The following is a 24005-nucleotide window of genomic DNA, read 5'->3' on the forward strand; positions in this document are numbered from 1 at the left end:
ACTATCAATAGCAACTTCCTCGAAAGAATGTGACGATCCCTTTTTTGGAATGAACTTTGCATCGTAAAGAAAAATCCAAGCGTAATGCACGCATTCAAGAAAATCTCAATACAAATGAAACATATCAGCAACAAAGCTGACACCTCTCTCAATAAACAGAAATGACACTTAAGGTATTTAAAAGTCTACATCACTTAGTTCCTTAGAGGCTGATATTACCGTGGGATTATCCAACCTTGTTTGGATGACAGCAATTAAGATTTCAACCTTTACTATCTATACCTGCAACTTAAAAGAAGAAGAAAAAAAAGACAATTTGTGCTATATTTCCTGCCCTGGATACAAGATCACGGAGCACACAGCGGCACATTTTTCTTTCGGCTTTCTGAGGGATGATTCAGTCTGCAGCTGCAATAAAATGGCTGATCTGTATTACTCATACACATAGAAGAGATGGCGAACCACTGTGATTCACTGTTGCCCTTCTGCCCTGTCAGTCAATACTTCCACCATCTGCCATCCACGGCGACCTGAAGTAGGCCTGATCCCCGGCTTCTTGCTGCAGCGGTTCTGTTGGCTCCTTACTTAGGCACGAAGGCTCCCTGCTCCCTATGCTTGTACAAGATAAATGACCAGCGTTGTAATCAATGACCACTTGAAGCACAATGCTAGCAGCCATCCAATTACTGCTAAGTCATACAGCAGTAGCCATTGTAGATGTCCTCTCATCCTCAACGCCACATTTATCACGGGCAGCAGCTGAAGGTCTCTGCAAGCTTGACGGCTCAGGGTTTTTATTCTAAAATGAAATATCTATCACTGGGAAAATAAAAACTGTCACCGTACGGCACGAAGTGCGGCTGCAGCATGGACAGCTTTGATATTGTTTCCCATTTTTGTAAACATAATAGAGTATCTGAGAGCTGTCAGGAGCCACATTAAAGCCTCCAGGTGTGCTGACGAAACTGCTTCGTGCTCAAGCTCCAACCGCTCTCCTCTTTTTTGTTTATTTACAGACCGGCTGGATATATTTTATTATTTCTTTCGTCCTTAACTACAGTTACCACTTCTCTGACGCTTAAACTCTTCCCTGGAAACCAATTTAAGAAGCGAGGATTGGTTCTGTTGATGTTAGGAAAACGCGTTAGACACCATGTTTTTCAAGACACTTAACTGCTAAGAAACGGCGTGCATTTTTCATTTTCAAGGGTTAAATCCACACAATAATGAGAACATTAGAGGTTTGAACTCAAAAGGGACAAATTGTTATTCCTGCCAATGGACAATGCCAACTTCTTAGATGTACATCATGCTCTTTGGGACTACTATTTCCTGTGTTTTATTATTATTATTATTATTATTAGAATTAGTTTTATAATTCTGATGTTTTATTAATTGGTCATAGTTTTATTGTATTTTGATGACAAGGGTATTTCTGTGCAGCACCTTGGTCAACAGTGTTGTTTTTAAAGAGCTTTATACATAAAGTTGCATTGTATTGTAAAGTAGCATGTTACGGTTTGATAAGAGTGCTTTTAAAATGCTAATCAGGTCTAATTATTCATGCAATTATGTGCTGTGCCACAGACCATCAGATGATTAACATTAGCCTTAAATGCCTGTTAAGGCAATTTTAGACAATAAAACTCCAAGACTCTGGAACTCCCTTCCTCTGACTCTGAGGCCAGCTGAAAACATATGTTTAAATCTGCCTCTATTTTTGTCTGTGTTTTCATTTTCTGTTGTAAAGCACATCGTGATTTTTGTCTTGAGAAGTGCTAAATAAATAAAGGTTAATTAGTTAACGTTTCTACAACAATTCCAATTAGGAGATTAATTGTTAAACTGAGATGCTGATCACTTGCTTACAGCATTGAACATCCATCCATCCATCCATCCATCCATCCATCCATCCATCCATCCATCCATCCATCATTATACTTTTAATCATGCCTATAAAATTAATAACCAATCTAAACCACCAACATCTGCTCATATACAAGCGACACTCGAATGAAACACATTTAGGAACAAGTAATAAGTCCAGAGTGGAAAGAGAGGAAAGTTACTTTGGACTGAAGACCTTGAAAACCAATAAAACACAGCTCTGCAGCAATATTTGTCACACATGTAGCACGGTATGACATTTATTTGTGGAAATGATACGTTAATGTTTGAATTTATGCGATGGAGGGAAATACATTGTTATCAGCTTTTGCGGGTAACGGTAGTTAGGAGTTAAACTGGAGCAATGCGAAATTGGGTGTGACATCAATCCCAGATCAGTTTTGATTACCGAGCCAAATGGAACGCAGCAGGAAGTCATTGAATGCACTAAAACGTAATGTCTAAGACAAAATCACTAACAAGCATTTGTTCTGTTTGTCTGAAGCAACACTTCTACAAGATAAAGTCAAACAAAGAGAGAACAAAACATTTCCCCGGTCTTTATCCTTACTGACAAACTCATAAAGAAGCGGAGAAAAATGATCTGAATTCCCGGAGCTGCTCAAGCAAAGAGCATCAGAGAGTTTTCACAGGAAAATCTGTTTCTGCACGCTACATCTGACTCAAATTTAAACCTGGAAGTTGTTTTTGTTTGTTCCTGCTGACTGACATTCATGACCGACTGCTTATTGCTAACTGCATCTCTGGTGAAATAAGTGATTGCATCTCCTGGGGAAACCGCGTTCAGTTGCATCTGCAAGCTTGAGGCAAAGTAAAACTAGCTCTCCATCTCTAAGACCACTTGAGCAACTTTGTAGCTGGAAACATTAAAGGAGAGCAATCATGAACACGGCGTAGAAAATGCCAAATGCAGATTTATAATGAAAGTGCTGAATCTTCGCTGCCCGCCGAAGACAAGGAGGGGTCGAATTAATGCCGACACATTTAAAAAAACACAACGACTGCAGCTGCGGTAATGCTGACTGCAAACAGCACATACAGCTGTAAATTACTTCTGCCTCAACTCGCCACCCAGAGAGGAAGTGATTGGAAAAACCCAATTTAGTTATCTCCCCAGCTTGCAGAGGACACGGGGAATGAGGCGTCAAGCGGCGAATACTGAGATGTGCCTCTCTGGATTTTTGCTTCACTTTTGATGGAAGAGGGGTACTTTTTATTAAAGGATATGCTAATGGTAGGAGAGTATCAGATCATTTCACCCTGTCACTCATTTACAGTCATCTGCACCTCACCTTCGACAGGGGTCTGACTGGCCGTAGGCGCAGACTTTTGTTGCTGTAGCGATGGCTTTGGACTCCATCTTTGTGCACATCGATGCCAGTTGGGACGTTGGGTGGAGTCAGCAGCAGCTTCTTCAGCTGCAGACGGAAAAAGTAAACACACACACACACACAAGAAAATATCAGCACACTATTTTCGTTTTAAGTAATGGTTTAAACCGCCAACATTAAATGTTTCGTCTCTGTAAATGTTGTACGCCTGGACCATAAGAAGACAAGACAAATAGGCAGAGTCATTAGGATGCAAATTCAGTGAAGGAATATGTGATAACATACTTTTAGTCAGCACACTAAATGGAGCGGGGTGGGGGGGGACTATTCAGTATACTTTCAGCCTTTCACCCTACTTTCTAATCTATATTCTGTCAGCCGTTAATGCTCCACAGATGGATGTTTGTATAAAGGAATAATGTGTAGAAAAGGTCATGGTACTGAACATTTATCATACCACCACAGCTGACAGATACATGACATATTCACGTTTCCTATTAAAGAGCCGGATCCAGTCATTTTCTCTGCGTAATATTACAGCGTGACCACATATCCTCCCTTTCTCCTTCATCCTTGGCTATGTGGCCACGCATCATTCTCTACGTGTCCAACTTTTTTCTCGTCTGACTTAGATCCGATCTTGTTCTGTTTCCTTTTTCGTTCCGCTTTCTTCGTGACTCCTTTCTAAATCAACTTGTGTGACCCCTTAACACCTATTTTCATCCTAACTTCTACACTGTCACATCAGCTCTGCCCTCTTCTTTACCGCCCCTCCCCTCCTGCTCCCATCCTCTTGTTGTTCCAGATCAAACACAAAGGCCGACTTAAGGCAGGAGGCATAGGAAACGTCTCTTTAAACCTTCCCTGGGTATTACCTTTCAAATGGATATTAACACAACCGCTCCTCATTCTCCAACTATCCTTTCATTACTTTTTTTTTTTCCATCTGTGTACTCATCCGTTCAATCCTGAGCGTAGCTTCATGGCAGGCCTATCAGCTGATATAAATCAGCTTAGAAAGAAAATCCCCCACTAAGCGTTGCAGCCTTTGCTCCGAAAGATGATGCAGAAAATATAGAAATGATAGGAATGAGGATTCAAAGGGACCCGTTATGAAGACGGTCGACTTGAAGCGGTGGGCCGTTCAGCCACACTGGGGGCCCTGGATCCCTTGGGAGATGGTTGCGGCAATTTATATAACTGTATTAAAGCAATCGAGCATCAATTTTGGTGTTGTGCTTCCCAGGAATTGTGACAAAGTGCTTCTTCTTTTGCCTTTCTTAAAGCTATCAAAGATATAAAGGAAGTTTCTTTTCTTTTTTTTTTTTATTACGATTTAAAGAATTCTACTATGTCTCATAAATGTAGCCAAAGAAATTTCTCTTTTCACTCAGTCAAAATGTGTCCTGTTGCTAGAAGAAAGCCATTTTCAAAAGAAAGTGCTGTTTGGAGTTTTTCACAACCAAGAGCGCACAGCAAACATGTGGAAAAACGTCCCTGGTCAGATGCGACCAAAAATTAACTTTTTGGAATAGACCATGTGTGTTAGAAAACTAGTACAAAGATCACAGTTGATGCATCATCTTGTGCTGTGGGAACTCTGTACTATAGCAGAGATAAGAGACCTGGTCAAAGTAGATTAAAAAACGGATTGGAGCTAAATACAGGACGACACTGGAAGAAATCCTGCAGCAAAAGACTTGACACTGGGTCATTGTTCGCCGGACAACGGCCCTGAACCGCAACAGGGCTAAAACTGATGGTTTAAATTAAAGTGTACACATTTGTTTGAATGGCCTAGTCAAAGTCCCGATCTAAATACAATGGAAAATCTGTAGTAAAACTGGAAAACTGATAGAGAAAATGTTCAGCCTTTAGATCTTTAAAAACACTGTGAAAGATCTCCAGCTGCAATTGTAGTTATGACTCGGAATGACTCGGAATAAGCATTACATGTTGACTAGTTCAACATGTAATGCTATATATTCTATTGGTCTATGCCCTATTAAAATGTCCTTCATTTTAATAGGGATCATTGAGCACCTGCCCCTTTAAAGGTTTTTGCACGGCCAAGATGCAAACGTACAACTAATATTTCTATTAGTTTATGTATTTTTCATTTCATTTGAATAATTATCTACTTGTGCCATTAGTTTAAACACTACTCAATGGCACTGCATGGGGAGAAAGACTGATCTGAGAGCAGCTAATAAAGCTTTAAAGACTTTACTCATTGTTATGAGAAAGTAATGTGAAACATTATAGGAAGAAGTGCTTTTAAAAAGACTGGCTTGAAGAGAAAACGGGCACCACATATTTGATATATTTATATTAGCAATTTATGCGATAAAACAGCTGAGCCATGAGTCAATTTTTCCACAAGTTTCCTCACAGTTATAGTACTACAATGTTTTAATGAATACAACATCACCACCCCGCAGCGCTGGCTGTAACCAAAGAATACTATCTGGGTCAATTGACTGAAATGGGACGATTGCCTGCGCCGCTAATGGGGCCACTGTGGCCCTTTGTCGGCGAGCCAACTTGGCTTAGAGTGTGTGCTGAAGCTCCTCTGAGATCCCCATTGAGGAAAGTGAAGAGGAGACTGAAGGTTCGAGTCTGTGTGAAACGCTGCGAACTCTTCGACAGCATCGGGGCCTCCCTAACAGTGCGCCCCACTCTCTCCTCGTCTCTGGACGCTTTCCAGAGCTGCGCTGGCATCAACAACAGAGGCCTTGTTCTACGGTGGAACACACACATGCAGGGAGAGTGGAAGTGGAACCGCAAACACAGGTGATACGAGAGAAATACGAAGGGAAACACCCGCACAGGAACAGACTGTGGGGTATGTAGCCAATGTAAGAACAAAAGATGACGAGCACGCAAAAACTTTTCCAACTAATGTTAAATAAGTTAATTTAGGCCTATAATCACTAGAGTACCCATCCAATCTGTAGTAGCAGTTTTGTAGTTTGATCAGGAAGACACCAACCAGCTGCTCCCATTTAAAAAGAAGCTTAATCTTGAGTGTGTTAATTTAATTGGACACAAAGAAAGCGAGATTTCTTTTCCAAGCTGCTTGTTTTTTTTTTTTTTTTTTGTTCTATCATTACGTTTTACAATCTCATGTTACATTATGAAAATAAAATACACGTGGATACAAACTCAGACTTATACACCAGGAGATAAATTTTATGATGGGAGGTTTTCTGTCGGTGCACCCCCCCCCCCACCCCCCTTTGTGGGCTTTATGGGGATTGAATGCACAGATTTGATCAATAAAGGGTTTGTGTGTTTGTCCAAACACCAACTTTGATCAGATGTTTAATGACAGTAACAGTTTTACTGTTAAAAAATAGTCTTGTTTACCAAAACAAAGCAGCAGTGTTGGATTTTTCATCTAATTTGTTGCTCTGATTATTCAAGGGGTTCTTGAAGAGTTTGAACAATGCATGGTTATGGCTTAAAACAAGGCTGATTTAGATCCAGCTGGGACAGAGGAGGTCTTATTCAGCCCATTTATTGTGGTTAATTCCAAGCCACCAAATATAAAGACTTATTCTTCAAATGGTGAGCTTCACAAACCTCAACCTGAGGCTAAATCCGGCATTTCAGGTAAATCTCAATAAATTTAAAACAGTATTGACTAATTAGTTTATTCGAATAATTCAGATATTCTGTTAACACTGTTGATTATGTCCTACAGAAAAGAAAGAGGTTAAGTAACCCCAACCCTGAAGATCGGATTAGTCGATGCGTGTGCAGCTTTTTCTACCACAGTTTCTCCTTCCACTTAACTTTCTATTCAAAAGTTGGATACAGAAGTCAGTGCTTCCTTACCAATACAAAATGTTGGCACTCATTCCTTGTGGGGGACATTAGACAACCATCAAATCAGCAGTCTTCCCTATGATTGTGTAGTCTATTACATGTCCAGAACTTCATACTAATCTATATGAATCTATATAACCTACACCTTCGATAATATTTTCAGAGAAATGCTTGAAATTCATTGATCTGTACAAAACAAATCTATATGCTATATATGTTTGGCCTTTTAAGTCTTACTGAAATATATGAACATTTTGTCTAGATTTTTTTTCAGTTGCATCTGCTTTTAGGCATTGTGTCTATTTCAAATAGTACAGCATTTCATTTTCTTATTCATTAATCATTCTCAAAGTCCATAAAACTTTTAACTGCAACTATAAAATCCCCCCGTGTGCATTTGGGAATCAGCTTAATTCAGAATAATTAAGCTGAGAACATAAAAGCATGCTGCTGTGTGAGCAGACAGGCTCGGAAAGACTGCAAAGCTCAGAGAGGCAGCCTGCAGCGCCAGCGCTTAACAGTAGAGGGCAGCGCCAGACGCAGCCCCGAGTACATGAGTGACAGCAAACATGTGACAGTAAACCACTCAACTGATGGAAAGAGGGGATGAATTACACACACAGGCACACACATCTGGCAGCTTCGGTTGAGTAAAGGGCCTAATGTTATTACACCAGGCTTTTCTGTGTGAGTGGATGTGAATGCCAGGCTGCCATATTTGCCACTGATAGTGCACTCAGTGGAAACAGAGTCGGGATTCAGGGTGATATGATTTATATTTAGTACAGAGAAAAATCACGCTTCTCTTCTGGGGTGCTGAACGTCACGGCTGGATTTACATCAGGGAATTTTGAGACGCCGCAGACTGAAGAGGCTCACCAAAAAAAATAAAAAATCTATGAAAAATTGAGGGAAATGATTGCACCTTGAACAATTAGAACTAGACTACGAAAAGAGTGCGATTCACCCGTCCCCCTGACATGTGGATGATACAGTTTCAGGTATTGAAATTCCTAGAAGCTATGGGTCTTAACTGGCTCATCACAAATTCCCTGCCTTCAGGTTCAACCCAAAGTATGCCTGCAGAGAACTGATTTAGAATCAGAGTAGAAGCAGAAACTCTGGAAAAGAGATTATGTAGCAAACTGAGCATGCAGAAGTGTTGTCTGTTACCAAAACTAAGAGGCAGAGCCAGGCTGATAGAGACTTTATGTTGAGTGCATAAGGAGGGCAACTTTGATGTTTTGGTGCACAATAAGTCATGATAAATGGATTTCAAAAGAAATAGTGGTGCAGAAAATACTAAACTTTGACAAGATCATGTAGTTCACATCAACATTAAAGCCAGGGGTAACCAACCTTTTAGAGGTTGAGAGCTACTTCACTGGTACTGTGTCATACGAAGGGCTCCCTGCACTGACCTTTGACAGCTCACCTTAACTTTATATAATATAAACATGTTTTTAATGCATTTATCATTTTAAATCTATGTAAGTACAAGTATGATTAAAAAGGAAGTGCAGGTAATTAAAATAACATTTTACATGCAGCACACTGGAGGGTTGTGCTGTTTTTTGAACAGGCTTGCAGGCACCACATGTGGTCCTCGAGGGCAACCTGGCACCATCTTGGTGACCCCTGATTTAAGCTATAAATGGAGAAAACATGCAATACGAGTCCTCTTAGAAACACACGAGTAAAGAGCTGATTGAGCCACTACTTCTTGTTTGACCCCTATTGTCTTTTAGTTGCTCCATAAGTGTGGAAACAGAGTCATGGGTAACTCAGTAACCAGGCCTGCTACGGCGCTGGTTTGGACGCGCATCAACTGATAACAGAGGGACACCAAGGATAAAGAAGGGCAACTGTGTTGTGCAAGACAACAGCAACGAAAATCCTATCTGGAAGTGTGGCTCCTCAGTATTGCGGAAATGTTATTTAGACTAAAACAATACCTTCATGGCATTTAACCGACCGTTGCAGCACAATCACTTCTGCGTCCTGAGGTGTCCTCAATGCAATTGCTTTGCCAGCATGGAAAGCCCACGCACTGCTTGTGTGTTATTGATGGCAGGCCTGACTTAGGTTGAAGTTGTTTCTGCGTAGCCCATTCAAACTAAAAACAGCTGAGTCCAAGTTTATATTTGACAGGAGAAGGTTTGGATGTACTGTTGTGTCCAGGTTAATACATTATTAATTCCTTTACTGCAACTATACAGGGACCTTAAGGAGCCACTTCATCAATGATTTACATCAGGACGGGAGATACCGCATTGTCTGTAAGACAGAGGAGTCTTTTGCTAAATAATTACAGAGCTCTACCTACTTTCAAATGTCTGATTTATATTTGAATGTTGGTGTAGAAGGCACCATTTGTACAGTCATGCCACAGCATTATACCACCACTACCATGCTTTCAGTCTGGCACAGTGTTCTTTTTTGAAAGCAATAAACGTGTTGCTCAAGTCAAATAAATCTCTGTTTGTGCCGATCACAACACTTTTCTCGAGGAGTCATTTAGCTCGCCCACGTCAGGAGCTACAAATTGCCTTTGGGCTTGACTGTTTCAGTTTCAGAGCAGGAGACCTCTCCACAGAAACAGAAAACTCGGCTCACTGCGATTGCAAAACAGTTTCCAGTTCATGACCGGCTATGGCTGTGGTGTTTAGTGGGTTCCTCCTTTCTGTTTCTCTGTTCTCAGTCAGATTCGCTGACAGTGCGGCTGTCAATCTCAATTTAGTTTGTTTATAATCTCTTATAGCCTCATTGAACTTTCGCCTGATGTTTCCCATGGGCTAGGGATTATCTGGAATGAATCGCCATCTTTTAAGTGTACTTTGAGATCAGTGGAGGCTAAAAAAATAAAGCATTTAGCTATACAAGATCCTACTGGTTCAAAAGCCTTTTTTTCTACAAAAAACAAAATAAAAAAAAACATTGTAGGTTTAAGTGCTTAATATTAAAAAAAACAAAAAAACAAGTGTGGAGCTGAGCAATATGGCCTAAAAATAAAATCTCTGATTTTATTATGCTGAATCCGAGGAATCGATTTTCCTCCCTCATTTTTTCACAAAAATAAATTAAAGAAATTGTTTTAAAAGTGTGCAGTTATGTCAAACATTTTGTCTGGGAGTTGAGCTGAATTCAAAGTGCAACTAAATACAAGCTGTGAAACAGGCTTGTAAAACAAGATGGTGGCCCTGCCGCTGTAAACAATGAGAATATAACAAAATGTTTGCAGCTGGTTGTATTACGAAATGAGCTGAGAACAGGCTTCACTTTATTAGTATAACTTCAAACTTAAAAAAAAAGGAAATAGGTAAATTACAGTGCTTCGTATTAAGGTAAAAAAACAAGGTTCTCTATTTATGTATTTATTTTATTACAATATATTGAGAACATAATTTCCTAAACGTATATTCAGCATTGCATCATGGAAGCCCAATGTGTGCATTGGCAAAATAAAATCCATTTTTCCACAAATTTAATCTTAAAAAAATAGCAAATTTGAATGAATCAATTAAATCGGCTTATTCAATTTTGCCCACAACAGACAGTTCTGTTTTGCTTCAGTTTGGATTGAATTATGCTTGCCTAAATTAACTCATCTAATCTAAAAAAGTTTGCAATTCTAGCCAGTTGCTCCCATCAAATGTTGAAAAGTATCCAACATTTCATTTAAAGTGTTGCAAATCTCTATTGAAAGACCTGTTTTATGCCTCAGCCCGGTGTGTAATTAACTATGGGATGGCAGAGCGGCTCACTGAATATTTACGCTGCAGGTATTCAGCCGTCCAACTTGACTCGTGACCGCCAAACAATGGCATCTTTGTTGGCTGGCACTTAATCAGAAAACCTTGGAAGCAGACCCCTGTGCTGTGAAATTTAAGTCAAATTAAGGAAGCAGAGTGGATTCAACTCGACAAGTGCAATAAGGCCATGTTACAGCGCTAATCATAAGTCGTTTGTGGCAGTGAAATAGCTTCCTTCTACAATTAGGCTTCAGAGCCGGGTACAGGGGTTCATTCTTCTGACAGCCGAGCCGACACAAAAGAAAATGGGCCACAATGATATCGCCTGTAAAGGGATACAACAATTTGTTGTTCCTGTGTGATAGAAGGGGGGTGGGAGGCATGGGTGGGGGGTCTCAGGTGCAGGCGGAGGCTGATAACAGGGAGGAGACCAAGCAAGGAGAGCAAAACAAGGTTTGTTCCTGGAAATGTGGTTCAGCGAACGATGAAGGGAGACATTCAGCAACGCAGTGTGAAAATAGGAAGAAGGGCTGGAAAACAAGCACTCACACGTGCAACAGGATCGCATAGCGCGTTTATGAGGATATGGAATTATTCCCTGATTTAAAACTGCTCTGATTGTTCTGATTACATTTCATTAAAGTCTCATAACGACATAAACTCTCTTGATTGTCTGGGGAAACTATTCCAAGTAGGCATTTTTAGAGCGGTTCTTGCTAAGATTGACAATACAAGTTAAACCTGATTAAAACTGACCAAAGCCTTGAAACTAATACTTTAAACTTGATCACAACTTATCTCCCCCTACCCTACCCTTTGCTTCTACACATTCTTTAGCCAGTAAAGTACAGAATATCACCAAATAAGTTATTTTATATCAGTAATTAAATCAGTTATTAAATCCAAAAGTGAAACTCATATGTAGATTCAATTCACACAGAGTGATTTCTGTTAGTTTTTTATGATTATGCCAAAATAATGCTTCTTAAACAGTTTTTTTTATTACAGAAATGTTAATCTAATGAAAGGTATGTCTATGCACTTTAAATTAAACTGACAAAATACTTGATCATGGGTACTTTTGCATAACTTAAGGAGGCCCAGTTTGCTTTATCAGCGGCCTGCGTCTCATCCACATTGCTGTCTCTGTTTTCCTCTTATCTTCCTATAGATTCTCTATAGCAGGGGTCCAACTCTGGTCCCCAGGACCCACTGTCCTGCGTGCTTTAGATGTGTCTGCACCGCCACACCGGAATCAAATGATTGCATTATCTTCTCAGATTCTCAGCTGCAGAGACCTTTTAATCACCCATGTATTTAAATGAGGTGTACCGAGGCAGGCTACACCCTGAAGAAAATGGCTGAAGACCCGTGCTCCGTAGGGTTGATGTCTCTGGGGTTTAGGGTAGTTTGGTCATTGAAACACACTATGTTCGGTAAGCAGGTATTGGTAACTTTAGCAATGGGCCAAGAGCTGCTGGAAAATGAAATCAGCAGCTTTATAAAGCTTCCAAGCTGAGGGAGGTATGAAGAGCTCCAAAAACTTTATGGTCGACCACTGCCTCAACTCCAGACATGATCAGACAACATCGGCATATGGCATGGCGACCCGAATTATCACTAACTGACTTCACCGTGGACATCAAGCAATTTTGATATAGTCAGGTCTGCTTAGGGTGGCAGTTTCTGTGAGTCTCCAATAAACTCTTAAATCCTCTACAAACGTTTTCCTTCCCCTCAGCTTTTTATTAATATGCTTTGGTACGACAGTAAAAAATAAACAGCTTCCCCATAAAGGGCCTATTGTGGGATGCCCTTTATGTGGAGGGTGACAGTCACTGTCTTAACTGTAACTATTTGAGTTTAGATAGCAAAAATAAACAATAACTTATTAATAATATTCTAGTTTAAACAGATACAACTTGAAACATCCAAAATAAAAACTAGCTTGGATTTTAATTGAGAAGAAAATCCAACCTTTATAAGCTCCCGCTCGACTGAATTCTAACACGTACAGCCCCGTTCTGTGAAAACTTTTCCTCCTCTTTCCTTGAAAAGGCCCGTAGGCCTAGGAACTACAGCAGCCCACGCTCACTGAACAGGAAGGGATGAAAGGAGACTTTGTGCCTCTCTGTGTTTCAGGGAGTTAAAGGCGGACTTTGAGCCTCGCTGGCCAACCTGAGGGGAACATCAAGGTGAGACGCGCCGTGAAGATTAGAATGCCAGTGAGAAAGAAAGTGGGCGAGCATGGGAAAGGAGAGGCACGTCGCAGCACGGGTGAGGAGGGGATAAATGACGTTTGAAGGCAGAATTAAAGGACCCACTTTGGCAGATGTCGCTTTCTGAGCTGCAGGGGACTTTTGATTTTCAGACCTTTATAAACAGAACCAGGAGGGTAGAGTTGATGTTCTCAAACAGACGCTCAGAGGTGTGTGGTAAGCTGAGTTTACGGGACTGGCAAGGAAGATGAAAGAGCATGTTCACATCTGATGCTTCTGCTCATAAGATCAACCCAAAATGTCTCCAACAGTAAATGAAGGCTTTAGGTCAATAGATGTTCTTACAAGAGATAGGTCCTCTGTCTCAGCCCCCAGGGGCTGACTGAAGTCCTCGGCGCTCAGAGGAAGACTCCTCTCGTCCTCCTCCTCTTGACTGGGCTCTTCCTCCAGAGTGGGAAAGACGGAGAGCCCGCCCACCTCGGCATCCACCATGCCATCCAAACTGTCTGTCAGGGCGGCCAGCAGGGCCGCATTCTCCTCTTCTATCTGCAGGGAGTCAGACACAACGAGAAAACTGGTGAGGAACAGAAAAGACGACAAAGCGACACAGAAAATCCCTGGTTTGTATTATTGGAACTATAAACACTTCTGGAGAAGCAGCACTCAGCCAGCCAGTGACAGAAACTGGGAAATATTCCCACGTCTGGCCCTGACTGGTGCGAGCATGTTTTTTGTTTTTATTTAATTGTTTTTATTACTGAAAGTCCCCCTTTCTTGGCAGCATCAGCCAACAGGAGCTCAGGAGCAGGTTAGGCTTCCAGATTAAAGATCAGGACCGTCTCTGAACCAATCAAATTTCTCTGACGGTGCTGCATGAGCAGTTTTTCTACTGCACACTGAGCAACAATGTTTAGACTTTCACCAGAAGGTCTTTGTGAGAGAAAGTAATGCTTATGTGCCTAAAACAGAGGCATTATGCCAAACTTTGTTTTTGGTACAATCAGAGGATTAAAAGGGAACGTTTACTGTCTTCCTTGATTAAAAATGCTTCCCTCTGGAAACATCTCCTCATCATCCGTCGCAAACGCACATCGTACCCTTCAAACCGCTGCATCTTATGTCTGTGAAGTTATGTTTGTATGCACATCACATTTATCGTTTTTTTAAAGACAATAACAGCTTTTATGGAACAGTTTAGGCTGTTGGTGGTTATGTAGTTGTGTATGAATTTGCATTAGGTTGGTAGTGAAAGAACATCATGGGCCAAATTGGGAATAATTAGGTTTGGATGACGAAGTAGATTTGAATCTGGATTGAGCAATTTGCTTTTCCGCCTGGAAAAAGAGGCATGCAGCGTCTTGTTTCCCTACAGAATGACTATGTGAAGTCACTCTGACTAAGCTGTTTGGCCTACATCACCTCTGGCTTCATGGAGTCACATCCAATGATGCTAAAAAAAGACAATGCTGGCACTTATTTATCACAGATTTCTTGCTAAATTTGGACAATTAATTCTGGTGTTGAAGACAAAACGTGACTCTTTGGAGTTAGGCAATAATCAGGTTTGTTCAACTGTCATCCCTAATCTTCTACAAAACACGCAAACACACACACAAACACACAAACACACATACATACATATATTAGAGACCAACAACAGCCAGTCAATGTCCAAATTAGGTTTCATCTGACCTCAACAAAAGTGTTGTTCTGACGCAGAATTCAGCTTTTAGCTCTCACATGTTGGAATAAAACAATGCTTTAGTGTTGCAATATAATCATGCTGTTGACTCCTGAAAAAGCTTTTTCTAAGAAAATCTTCAGATCAGAGCTACCGTCCTTGAATTAACATCAACTGTTAAAATTCAATAGTATTTTGCTTGTAAATGCAAGCAGGTGAAAAAGGTTTATAACTCAGTTTAGTCTCTAAACAGAAAAGAGTCAGACTTGAACAATGTTTCTCTGCATTTTTGCCAAAGGCTTTCCCATCTGGGTCCAGCATACAATGAGCCCGTATGAAACATTTCCGTCTTGAAATCATGAAGACAGTCAGAAAATGCCAATCGTCAAGATTTATATGTGAACCACATTTTGAAAATTAACTTTTGTTCCTTGCATAGAGACAAAATTCACCTAAGGTGTTGACTATATTTCCGTTTCTACAATCAGGCTTCTTCACAGACTGTAATCAGGTTCAGAGTTTCCTCTTAGGTCTCACATTGGTCTATGATAATTAGTGTTGTGCCGATGCCATTTTTTGGTCCCGATACCCGATACCTGGCTGTGCAGTATTGGCCGATACCGATACCATACCGATACCATCTGTTTGAAATTGATGTGTGTGTGTGTGTATATATATGAAGAACTGCATACTACTTAGGGTAGTAGAACTTTTTATTGCCTACCTGGAATGGGTGACAATAGCTGAATAAACTTTTGGCTCTCAAAGGCCAAAATAGTGCAACATTCGTGAAATTATAACATGTATAATAGTAGTGCAACATTAAGACAGTAAAATTACATTAATAATTGAATAATCTCATTTAAGTTTTCAAATGCCAAAATATTGCAACTTTCATGAACTTATATAACATGTATAATACTAGTCGGGAGAGAGAAGGCTGCGTTTAAGTGACATACAAACATCAAAATGGTATCGGTACTCGCCGATACCGATACCACCATTTTAATGCTAGATTGGGGCCCCGTCCGATACTGGTATCGGTGCAACACTAATGATAATATCAGCCTGACCTCGGATTTCATCTTTAGAAAGACAGTTCTGCTAAATCTAGACTTTTATTGAAACGTCTTTTTAATTATTCGCGACTTCCGTGGCTCGATTGACACCATGCTATTCTGGTTTAGCAGCAGCTTTCATGTAGTTTTCAAACATGGGAAAAAAATAGTGGAAGCTGCAGAAAAGATTTAAGGTTTGAAATTTGCCTTTGCTTTTGCCGTTCCCCCCCCCCACAAAGGGGCTGTTTTACCGTTGAGGAGTTGCCACCTTGCTGAGAGCCGTGTCTGTGGGAGAGTTGATAGCGCGGCTGGCCTACAGGAAACCACTAACTTTCATTCATCTGCCTCTCCCGTTTATCATCCAGCTTTATCTGTCCCTCGCTGCCAAAGTATTTATCATAAAATGTTTTCACTGTCTCAGGCTGGCTGCCACTCTTGCTCTGTGCTGGAAGCTGCTTTTGAGCATTCAGAATAGGATAAAATACGTATTCATAAATCAGGGAATCAGACAATACTAGTTTTGAAAGGTGATATGCGTGATTATAACCATTTGTTTGGTTGTTTTGTAGTCTATTTGCTTAGTTTAGTCACATATTGCTTTATTCACTGCACTTTATTCACTTAAATGTAACACAGAGCTCATCATACTTATTTACACCCACAGTGAAGATGTGTAAAATCCAGGTAACAAAGTCATCTTGCTTTGCAGAAGAATAACACCTAGAAACTCCAACCTTCAATTTGTGAAAAAGTATGTATAAGTGTAAAATCCCAGAAATAATTGTTTTTTAATATAACCACCAATGAACACACTTACCTTGCTCCCCAACAATCCTATATTCCTATAAAATAAATGTAAATAAAGACATTTTGCCATTTATACTTTACATTAAGTGGATTAAACTGTCTAAAAATAGTCATCAATACAGGTGATATAGTTATACTGTGATACCGGATCCACTCTTCAAAAGTGGAAAGACGAGAAAACATGGCATTCAAGTAAGCCAGATGTTTGAGGATATTTATAAGTCGTGAAATGACTACAAGAAAATAGCTGCTTGCTTAAACTTGCTGTATATACATGATGTAAAATGTATATATATAATATATTCTCTTTAGAGTCCCACATAGATGACATCTTTATCTGCGTTTACCCCTTCCCTTAGGTTGCAGTGTGCTGCTGGCACTGAGTGTCTTGCTCAGGGACCCAGAGTGACAGACTGAGTGTCGAACCATCAACATTTGGGGCGTCTCCAAGATGTATTCGCCAAGCTCCCTAAATACTAGGCCACCACACATATAAGTATAAACCAAACAATTTTCTCAGAATTTATATTTCTTATGAATGAAATGACTTAGATAATTATTTCAGGGAGAAAAGAAGGAGCAAAAAGGCAGAGAAAGTTCAATATAATCACTGAAAGCTGTCAGTATTTAGAAAAATATCCCAACTCTTTTAATGCAAATTAACAGCAATTTATTAGGTATTTATTTGTGGCTTGTGAAAAGCTTTTTTATTGCACAACCATCTCTTAATGGGTAAAAGGTAAGAAAGAGCTCTCTCATCCTATTGGTGAAAACTGTAGTGCTGGCCTTGGTTAAAAACCTATTTCTAAAATTCAAAATGTTCCTGAGAGCAAATTTTGGGCCATAATCATGAACACAATTTCACCACTAAGCAGGACCAGGTGCTCCTGACAAGATTACTGACAGAGAAGTGAAAATAATAATCGTAAGAGTTGTCCAAGAGCCAAGGACCCCTCACAGCGAGCTTCACAAAGGGTTTTATGTGAAAAGAACATGTAGTGCACTCAACTACAATGCCCTCTATGCACACTTGTGTAGAAAAAGCATACTGAAGATCATTTTAATCAAGAAAATGATCCCAAAGACATGGCCCAGCAACGAAAAGTTGGCTTCAAAGGAAGAAAATAAAGCGGATAGAATGGCCCAGTTAATCAACTGACTGGAATATAATTCAATATCTGCACAAAGAACTGAAGTTCAGAGTGTATTGGTCACCAGAACCTTCACTTTCTGAAGACCGTTCGTGTGGTAGAATATGGGGAAAAGCTTAAACCTGAGCAATGCATGAGACTTGTTTGTCCACACAGAGAAAGGTCTTTAAGTTGGCTTTTCTACTAAGTACTACATGTAACCAACGTTTTGGACTACATACTTTTTTATTTATTTGGGATTACTTGGATTGCTACCAACATCTGGTGTGAACTTTATGTCAATACAGCCATTAGCAGCAGTAATTATGTGAAAATGATCACACTTTTTTTCCCTGCTGTGTATTTGAGAAATAAGACTTTTTAAATGTATTTACTGGAAAGCAAAATTTGCATGCCCAATATGTGGGCATTCAAAATATAGGGTTTGACAGGACTGAGGAGATAAAGATTGCGGGTGCAAAGACATTATTGCAGGGTTGATGTTGCGCCTTTCAAAATGCCCTCATTTAACAAAAGGAAATTAAAAGGAGAACTTGCAGAATGTATATCAATGGGGGCGAGCAGAAAGTTTATTGGTGGCATAATCTCCGTCCTTTGGGTGGCAGATCATCTAGTAAACAGTCATAATGGCAAGTTTGACCTCGCAATTCTTCACATGAAAATCCATCTCTGTTTTACAAAAAAATCATAAACATGGATGAAAAACAAACAAGCAAACAGTCAGCACTGCTGTAGGACTGTGCTTTATAGACTGACGACTGCAACCTGGAGGCGAGTCCATCACCAGCATGACTTATTCGGGGCTCACACTGACTACGGTGCGGGTTGCGGTCCGGATCCAGTTCTGGTTTGCCGCAAACCCCCGCTCATGCTGCTCCTAGGGAAACAGCAGCCATCGACATGGTCCTTTCTGTTGCTTTTCCTCATAAATGATTAAATAAACAGCGATGTTTCTTGCTTTTTTGGGCAAAGCCTGTTATCGGTGCGCTTCAATATCCTATTTCGTCCTCCAAAAGCCCCTCTGTTTCCTCGTGTTTCCTCGTTCCTTTTGTTTACACCCGTCAAGTTAGAGTAAGTTGGAGGGGCGATTTTATTTCACTGGAACTTTATTCTGTTTAGAGCCCAACGTTTCCTGTTTGGCTTGTAAAATTTGGCAGCTTGATTAAGTAACCGTTGTGGTGTCTGGTCAAACTTCCTTCTAGCATAATGTTAGTGTACACATTGATTTTTAAGTATTTGGGTTCCTTGCGGCGCCACAACCGTATCAGCACCATATTCAGTGCAAAATGAAAGCATACCACAATAATGACAGACTACACCGATGCACCAGTCCATGTCTCCACTGGAGAGCACATGAACTCTACGTTGGTGGTAAAAGCTCACCTCGAAGAGCTCATCTGCCGTGCTGTAGTGGATGGAGGCTGGTGAGACATCCACTGGCTGATCGGTGCACCACTGCAGCTCGCTGAGGCAGTTGACGCTGTCAAAGTCGCTGGTGTCCAGTTGGGAGAGGTCGATGTCAGGGAAGTCGGTGTCCAAGCGGTCCGAACACACTTCCTCCTCCCCATACTGAAGATGGAAACAAAGAGGGAGAATTTGCATTGGTTAAGTACTGAAAAATTCACACAAAATTCCCTAGTGGGTCTTCAGAGACACAGAAACACAGAAACACACACACACAGTCACTCTGATAACATGAACACAAAGTGAAACTGGAGCTGCAGATCACAGCTGGGTAGTTCTCCTTTAAGACATGAACAAGTATGAACCTCTGCAGTTTTATGTCGTAACAAAGAAAAAAACATATCCCCCCCTGCAACTCTTTGAGACGTGCTACCAAATGTGAGGTAATCCAGATCCACCTTTGATCCTCCTGCAGGTTTTTTTTTTTTTTTTTTTTTTGTAAAGCAGTCACATTGTTAGAACTAGAGGTTTAGTTAGTTCCCTTTGGGCTACCCTTTCTAAAATATGCATGCAGACGAAGCACTGCGGGGCACTTTGGATAACAGCCTCCGTCATGTGGCCAATACTGTATATTATTACACTGTTCACTGTCTGAGTCAGAAGGAGCTCTCATCAACGGCTCTTCATCTCTCAACAGCCACTCATTAGTGATAATGAGACTTCCACGTTTAGAGGAGGTTCAACACTGAAACCAACAGAGGCAGGCAGAAAACATGCTACATATCCCGGCAGTGACTGCGGCAGTTGCATTATGCATTTTCTTTTTCTGCAACAGCTCCCTGTGGCTCAGAGCAAAGTTGCCCAAGTGGTCTTCAGGTGATCAGTTTTCTTTTGTTAGACGAGGGGGCTGTTTATCTGTGAAGTCGGCTCCGTTGTTTTCTGTATCGCAGCCACAGACAATTGAGCTTCCGCTTGTTTCTGTCTGTGATTTTTATCTTGTAAAATCTGCCCAAATTGTTTATGTTGACACATTATCAAGCAGACGTTGCCGAAAGTGAACAGGCTGCCAGAGATAAAGCCAAAAGAAGACAAAGGCAAGAAAAGTTTTGGCTTGAAAAGGAATGATATTAAATTTGTGGCAGCACCACGTTCAGTTTATTGTTTCTGTTTAATCACAAGTGAATGCTCATTAGAACTCAAGCCATTGATAGCATCAAGACCATTGGAAGCTCAAAAGCTTTTAGGGCCCCTAAGGATGATTTAAAAGTTAAAATTAACTTAAATTAGTTATTTAAATCCACTTCAAGAGGTAAACTACCTAGCAAGAACTCTCTATCCATCATAGACCAAAATAAAAATCCTAACATTTTACCTCTTTATAATGTTAAAAATGTTATTTTGCTCACAATTCCTGAAAGTCACACTGACCCTGGAAGCCCTCTTCAATCATCAACCAATGATTACAAGACCTCTTCCAGAACTTTGCTAGAGCTTTTTAACACCCAAACTAAATTTTGGACTCCAAAATCTGCACATAGACCTCAAAACTTTGGTCAGTCAAAAAAATAAAATAAATCTGGATCCTCCCAGAATGCCTGAACTTTACAAGCCCTATCACCAAGCCTGAGATCCCAGGAACACCCAAAACTATTTCTGAACTATTAAACGTGTGTGCACAAAATAAAGAAAACTCAGGAATATTCATCATATCACAAACAACAACAGTCTTCTGAAAACATCTCCAATATCTCAGCTGGAACGCTTTCACATCTGTTGTTTGAGGTTGTTAAAGGAGCAATAAGTGAAATTTTCCCCGCTTGGTGGGCTGTTGAGCACTGTCTGTAGATGACAAGCCACGATTCTTTCTCCACGACTTTCTGGAGCACCCCAGCGGGTCGAACATGTCAATCCACTTGGGGTCCTCTCCTCTATTTTGTTCCTGCGCTACACTGTTCTGACGGAGGAGATCAGCACAGAGTGGCAGCCGTTCACGTAGACGTACATGTATGCACACCCAGCCGGCCCGGCTATGTAAACAAGGGACCAGAGATCAACACAGAGAGATGGTGTGTGACGTCATGCCATAATCCATCTAAAAAAAATACACATCACTATTTTTTAGTTCTATCTAAAAAAAAAAATATTAAAAAAATGAAATTTTGCATATTACTCCTTTAAGGATCTGAAACCAGCATGTGGAACTCCAGACCTTTATAAACTCCAGCGCTTATAGATCCCTTTAGAATCTCTAAGTTTATCACAAGGTTTACAATTATCTTATCAAACTCAAGTTTTGAAGGTTCAAAAGCTCACTGGTCAGCTTTAGTATCCAGGAATGCTCGAACGATGACCCTGGAAGTTCTCTCAGTTCAAACACACCAAGGACATCATCACTACTAAATAATTATTAAAACTCTTAAATATGGAATTTAAGAACTTCTCACACAAAATCGTATCCTAAACATCCCTTTAGTCCAATAATATGAGTGAAACATTTGCTCAGACACCATTTGAAGCACAAAGGAATTCATAAAACTCTACAAGTCACTCGTGTTACAACCTGACATGTGTGTGCATTTAACTTTAAAGACTAGGGAGAAAAACATGATGCGTCGACCTTTTTAAACACTCGGGTGATAGCTTTCTAGAAAGTTTGTTTTTTGTATGAATTCTCAATTTATCATCGGTCACAATTTTGACTGACCTTCTCCTAAGAACATTCGTAAACCTATGGAAAACACAAAACAGTACATAGCTTCTAAAACTATATTAAAAGGCAGCTAAAGCAGCCACATGCGCTGCAAGTGAACACATGTGGTCCCAGGCAGAAACCTTTCGCCACGTCACTGTGAGAACAGCCCTAAAGACAAGCAGGAAGCGGGCGTACGTGACTCGCTGCGAGGAAAACCAACTGACGTCTCCTGGGGTAGGACAATGCAGGAGGAGATTTGAAGTGAAGAACCGGAGGAGTGAACGTTAGAGGTGGGAACGTTGAGGAGCACAGCGTGGCTCAACCAGTTTTTCATTATCAGAGTGACTCAGCAACATTTGTTTACATCCTCAACATGTAACTGCACCTCTGCGAGCAACTGGAGCTCAGTGTGCTATTGTACGTTTGACGGGGAACTATGCTTTGTTTCCGGGCTTCAAAACGCCCACGCAAAAATAAAAAAAATAAAAAACGTTTCTTGTCTGTTCTTTTTACGGTGCGAGCAGACAGGGCTGACAAGTTAATCTGCCACTCAGATTTTAACCACACAGGTATCTTTGTTCTTTATGGAACGCCTATTTCACCATTTTTTGGCACCTGGAGTACAAATAAGCTATTATTTTTACGTGACTTATTTTTTTTTTTACATATAATAAAATAAAATTTCAACAAAGATATGTACTTTAAAGTTTAGGCGAAACAGAGCCTAAAGCAAAATGTTGTTAAGAGCTACATTTTATTATTTTGGTTTTACGGTAGATTTTTAAAATATTTTATGTAAAACTAAAACAAGCCTGAGTATTCAGAAAGATAAATAAGAGATTGAAGTGGAAATAAAAAAAAATTAGGCCTTATTAATGAAAGAAAGAAAATCTGAAAGGAATCAGACTTTGATCATATTACAACTTTTACTTAATAACGGAGGCTGTTCCATTTCCACCTAACTTAGAAACGAGTTATACGTATTAAGTGTAAGTCATTTTTCCAAGTTTGTGAGATTTAGACTCAAATTTATTTAGCTATTCATTTAGATACATTGACAGTATAATCAGTAAACAATCTGATTGCTGGCGAAAATGAAACAAATGCCTACTATGTCGGTTACTTATGCTGGTGGAGTTTAAATGTAGTTGAAAATGTAATCAGCAAAGACAAACACATTGATTCAGGGTATCGACAACATTCTCTTCCATTCAGTCATCGCAGGCTCCTCTCAAAAAACACCGCCATCGTGGTTATTTATAATGCACAAACGCTGCTGGAAATCAACAGCCACAGCACATTTATGACAAATTAACATTAGGCCGTCATAATTAATTGTCTTTTCTCCAGCAAAGCGGTGTTTGATTATCAGTCTCTTGCTTCTTTTCTCCCAGCCTTCAGCCTCATTACTTTGTTTTTTTCACCACCGCGTTTAAATGGCTTGACGCTTATGGGTTGATGTTCGCTTTCACACACCGATTTAAAGGGCACTTTAAACAACCCTGATGTGTATAATTAATTAATCATATTAGTCCACAATAAGTTATTTTCTCCCTAATATGTTTCACCATTTCACATCGTGTCTTTTCCTTTCTCTACATGCAGTAAAATGCACATGTAGACAGAAAACAAACAAAAAAAAAAACAATGCCAATGAACAACAAAACCACATTTGTTCAGTTTCTCTTTTCTTTGGTCTGCCTTAATCGTCGGTCGGTAAAAATAGTTGCCTCTCCGTGCTTAAATCTGTGCCCTCGTATTATCGCGCTGCCCTTGCGGTTTGTCTGAGTGTGCTGTGTGTTTATTTAGGTCAAGGAATGGTTAACGCAAGCTGATATCATTTATGGTTTCATAAATTAGAAGAAGAAGATTCACACAGTAGACCACAGAAGGCTTGATCAAAGAGCGGGATGGATGAAAAAGATAGATGGAGAGGGAGACAGAGACGGACAGATATAGAGAGAGAGAGAGAGGGAGAGGGAGAGTCAGAAAAGAGAACTCAAAGCTGGGAAAAGTGATATTGGACACTTGAGAGGTAAGAAAAAGGGAATCCAGGTGCAAGAATGAAGACAAAGAGGGAGAGGGAACAAGAAAAAGAAAAAATTAGGTCAGCGGAGAACAAAGATGGCCACTGGGGATGAAGGAAGAAAAAGGTAGACGAAGGAGGGAAG

At 40.2% G+C, this 24005-nt stretch overlaps 1 protein-coding gene across 1 annotated transcript in view; it reads right to left on the reverse strand.

Annotated features, from left to right (window-relative positions):
- The window catches only part of ppargc1b (peroxisome proliferator-activated receptor gamma, coactivator 1 beta), a 105798-nt gene that overhangs the window by 17824 nt on the left and 63969 nt on the right, over positions 1-24005 (reverse strand). The window contains exons 2-4 of the mRNA XM_012861834.3: positions 19122-19307; positions 13387-13587; positions 3201-3326 (exon numbers count right to left, since the gene is read on the reverse strand). Of these exons, the coding sequence (XP_012717288.2) occupies positions 3201-3326; positions 13387-13587; positions 19122-19307 (513 nt within the window). The remainder of the gene's footprint in view (positions 1-3200; positions 3327-13386; positions 13588-19121; positions 19308-24005) is intronic.

The sequence above is a fragment of the Fundulus heteroclitus genome, chromosome 23 (assembly GCF_011125445.2).
Source record: "Fundulus heteroclitus isolate FHET01 chromosome 23, MU-UCD_Fhet_4.1, whole genome shotgun sequence".
NCBI lineage: Eukaryota > Metazoa > Chordata > Actinopteri > Cyprinodontiformes > Fundulidae > Fundulus > Fundulus heteroclitus.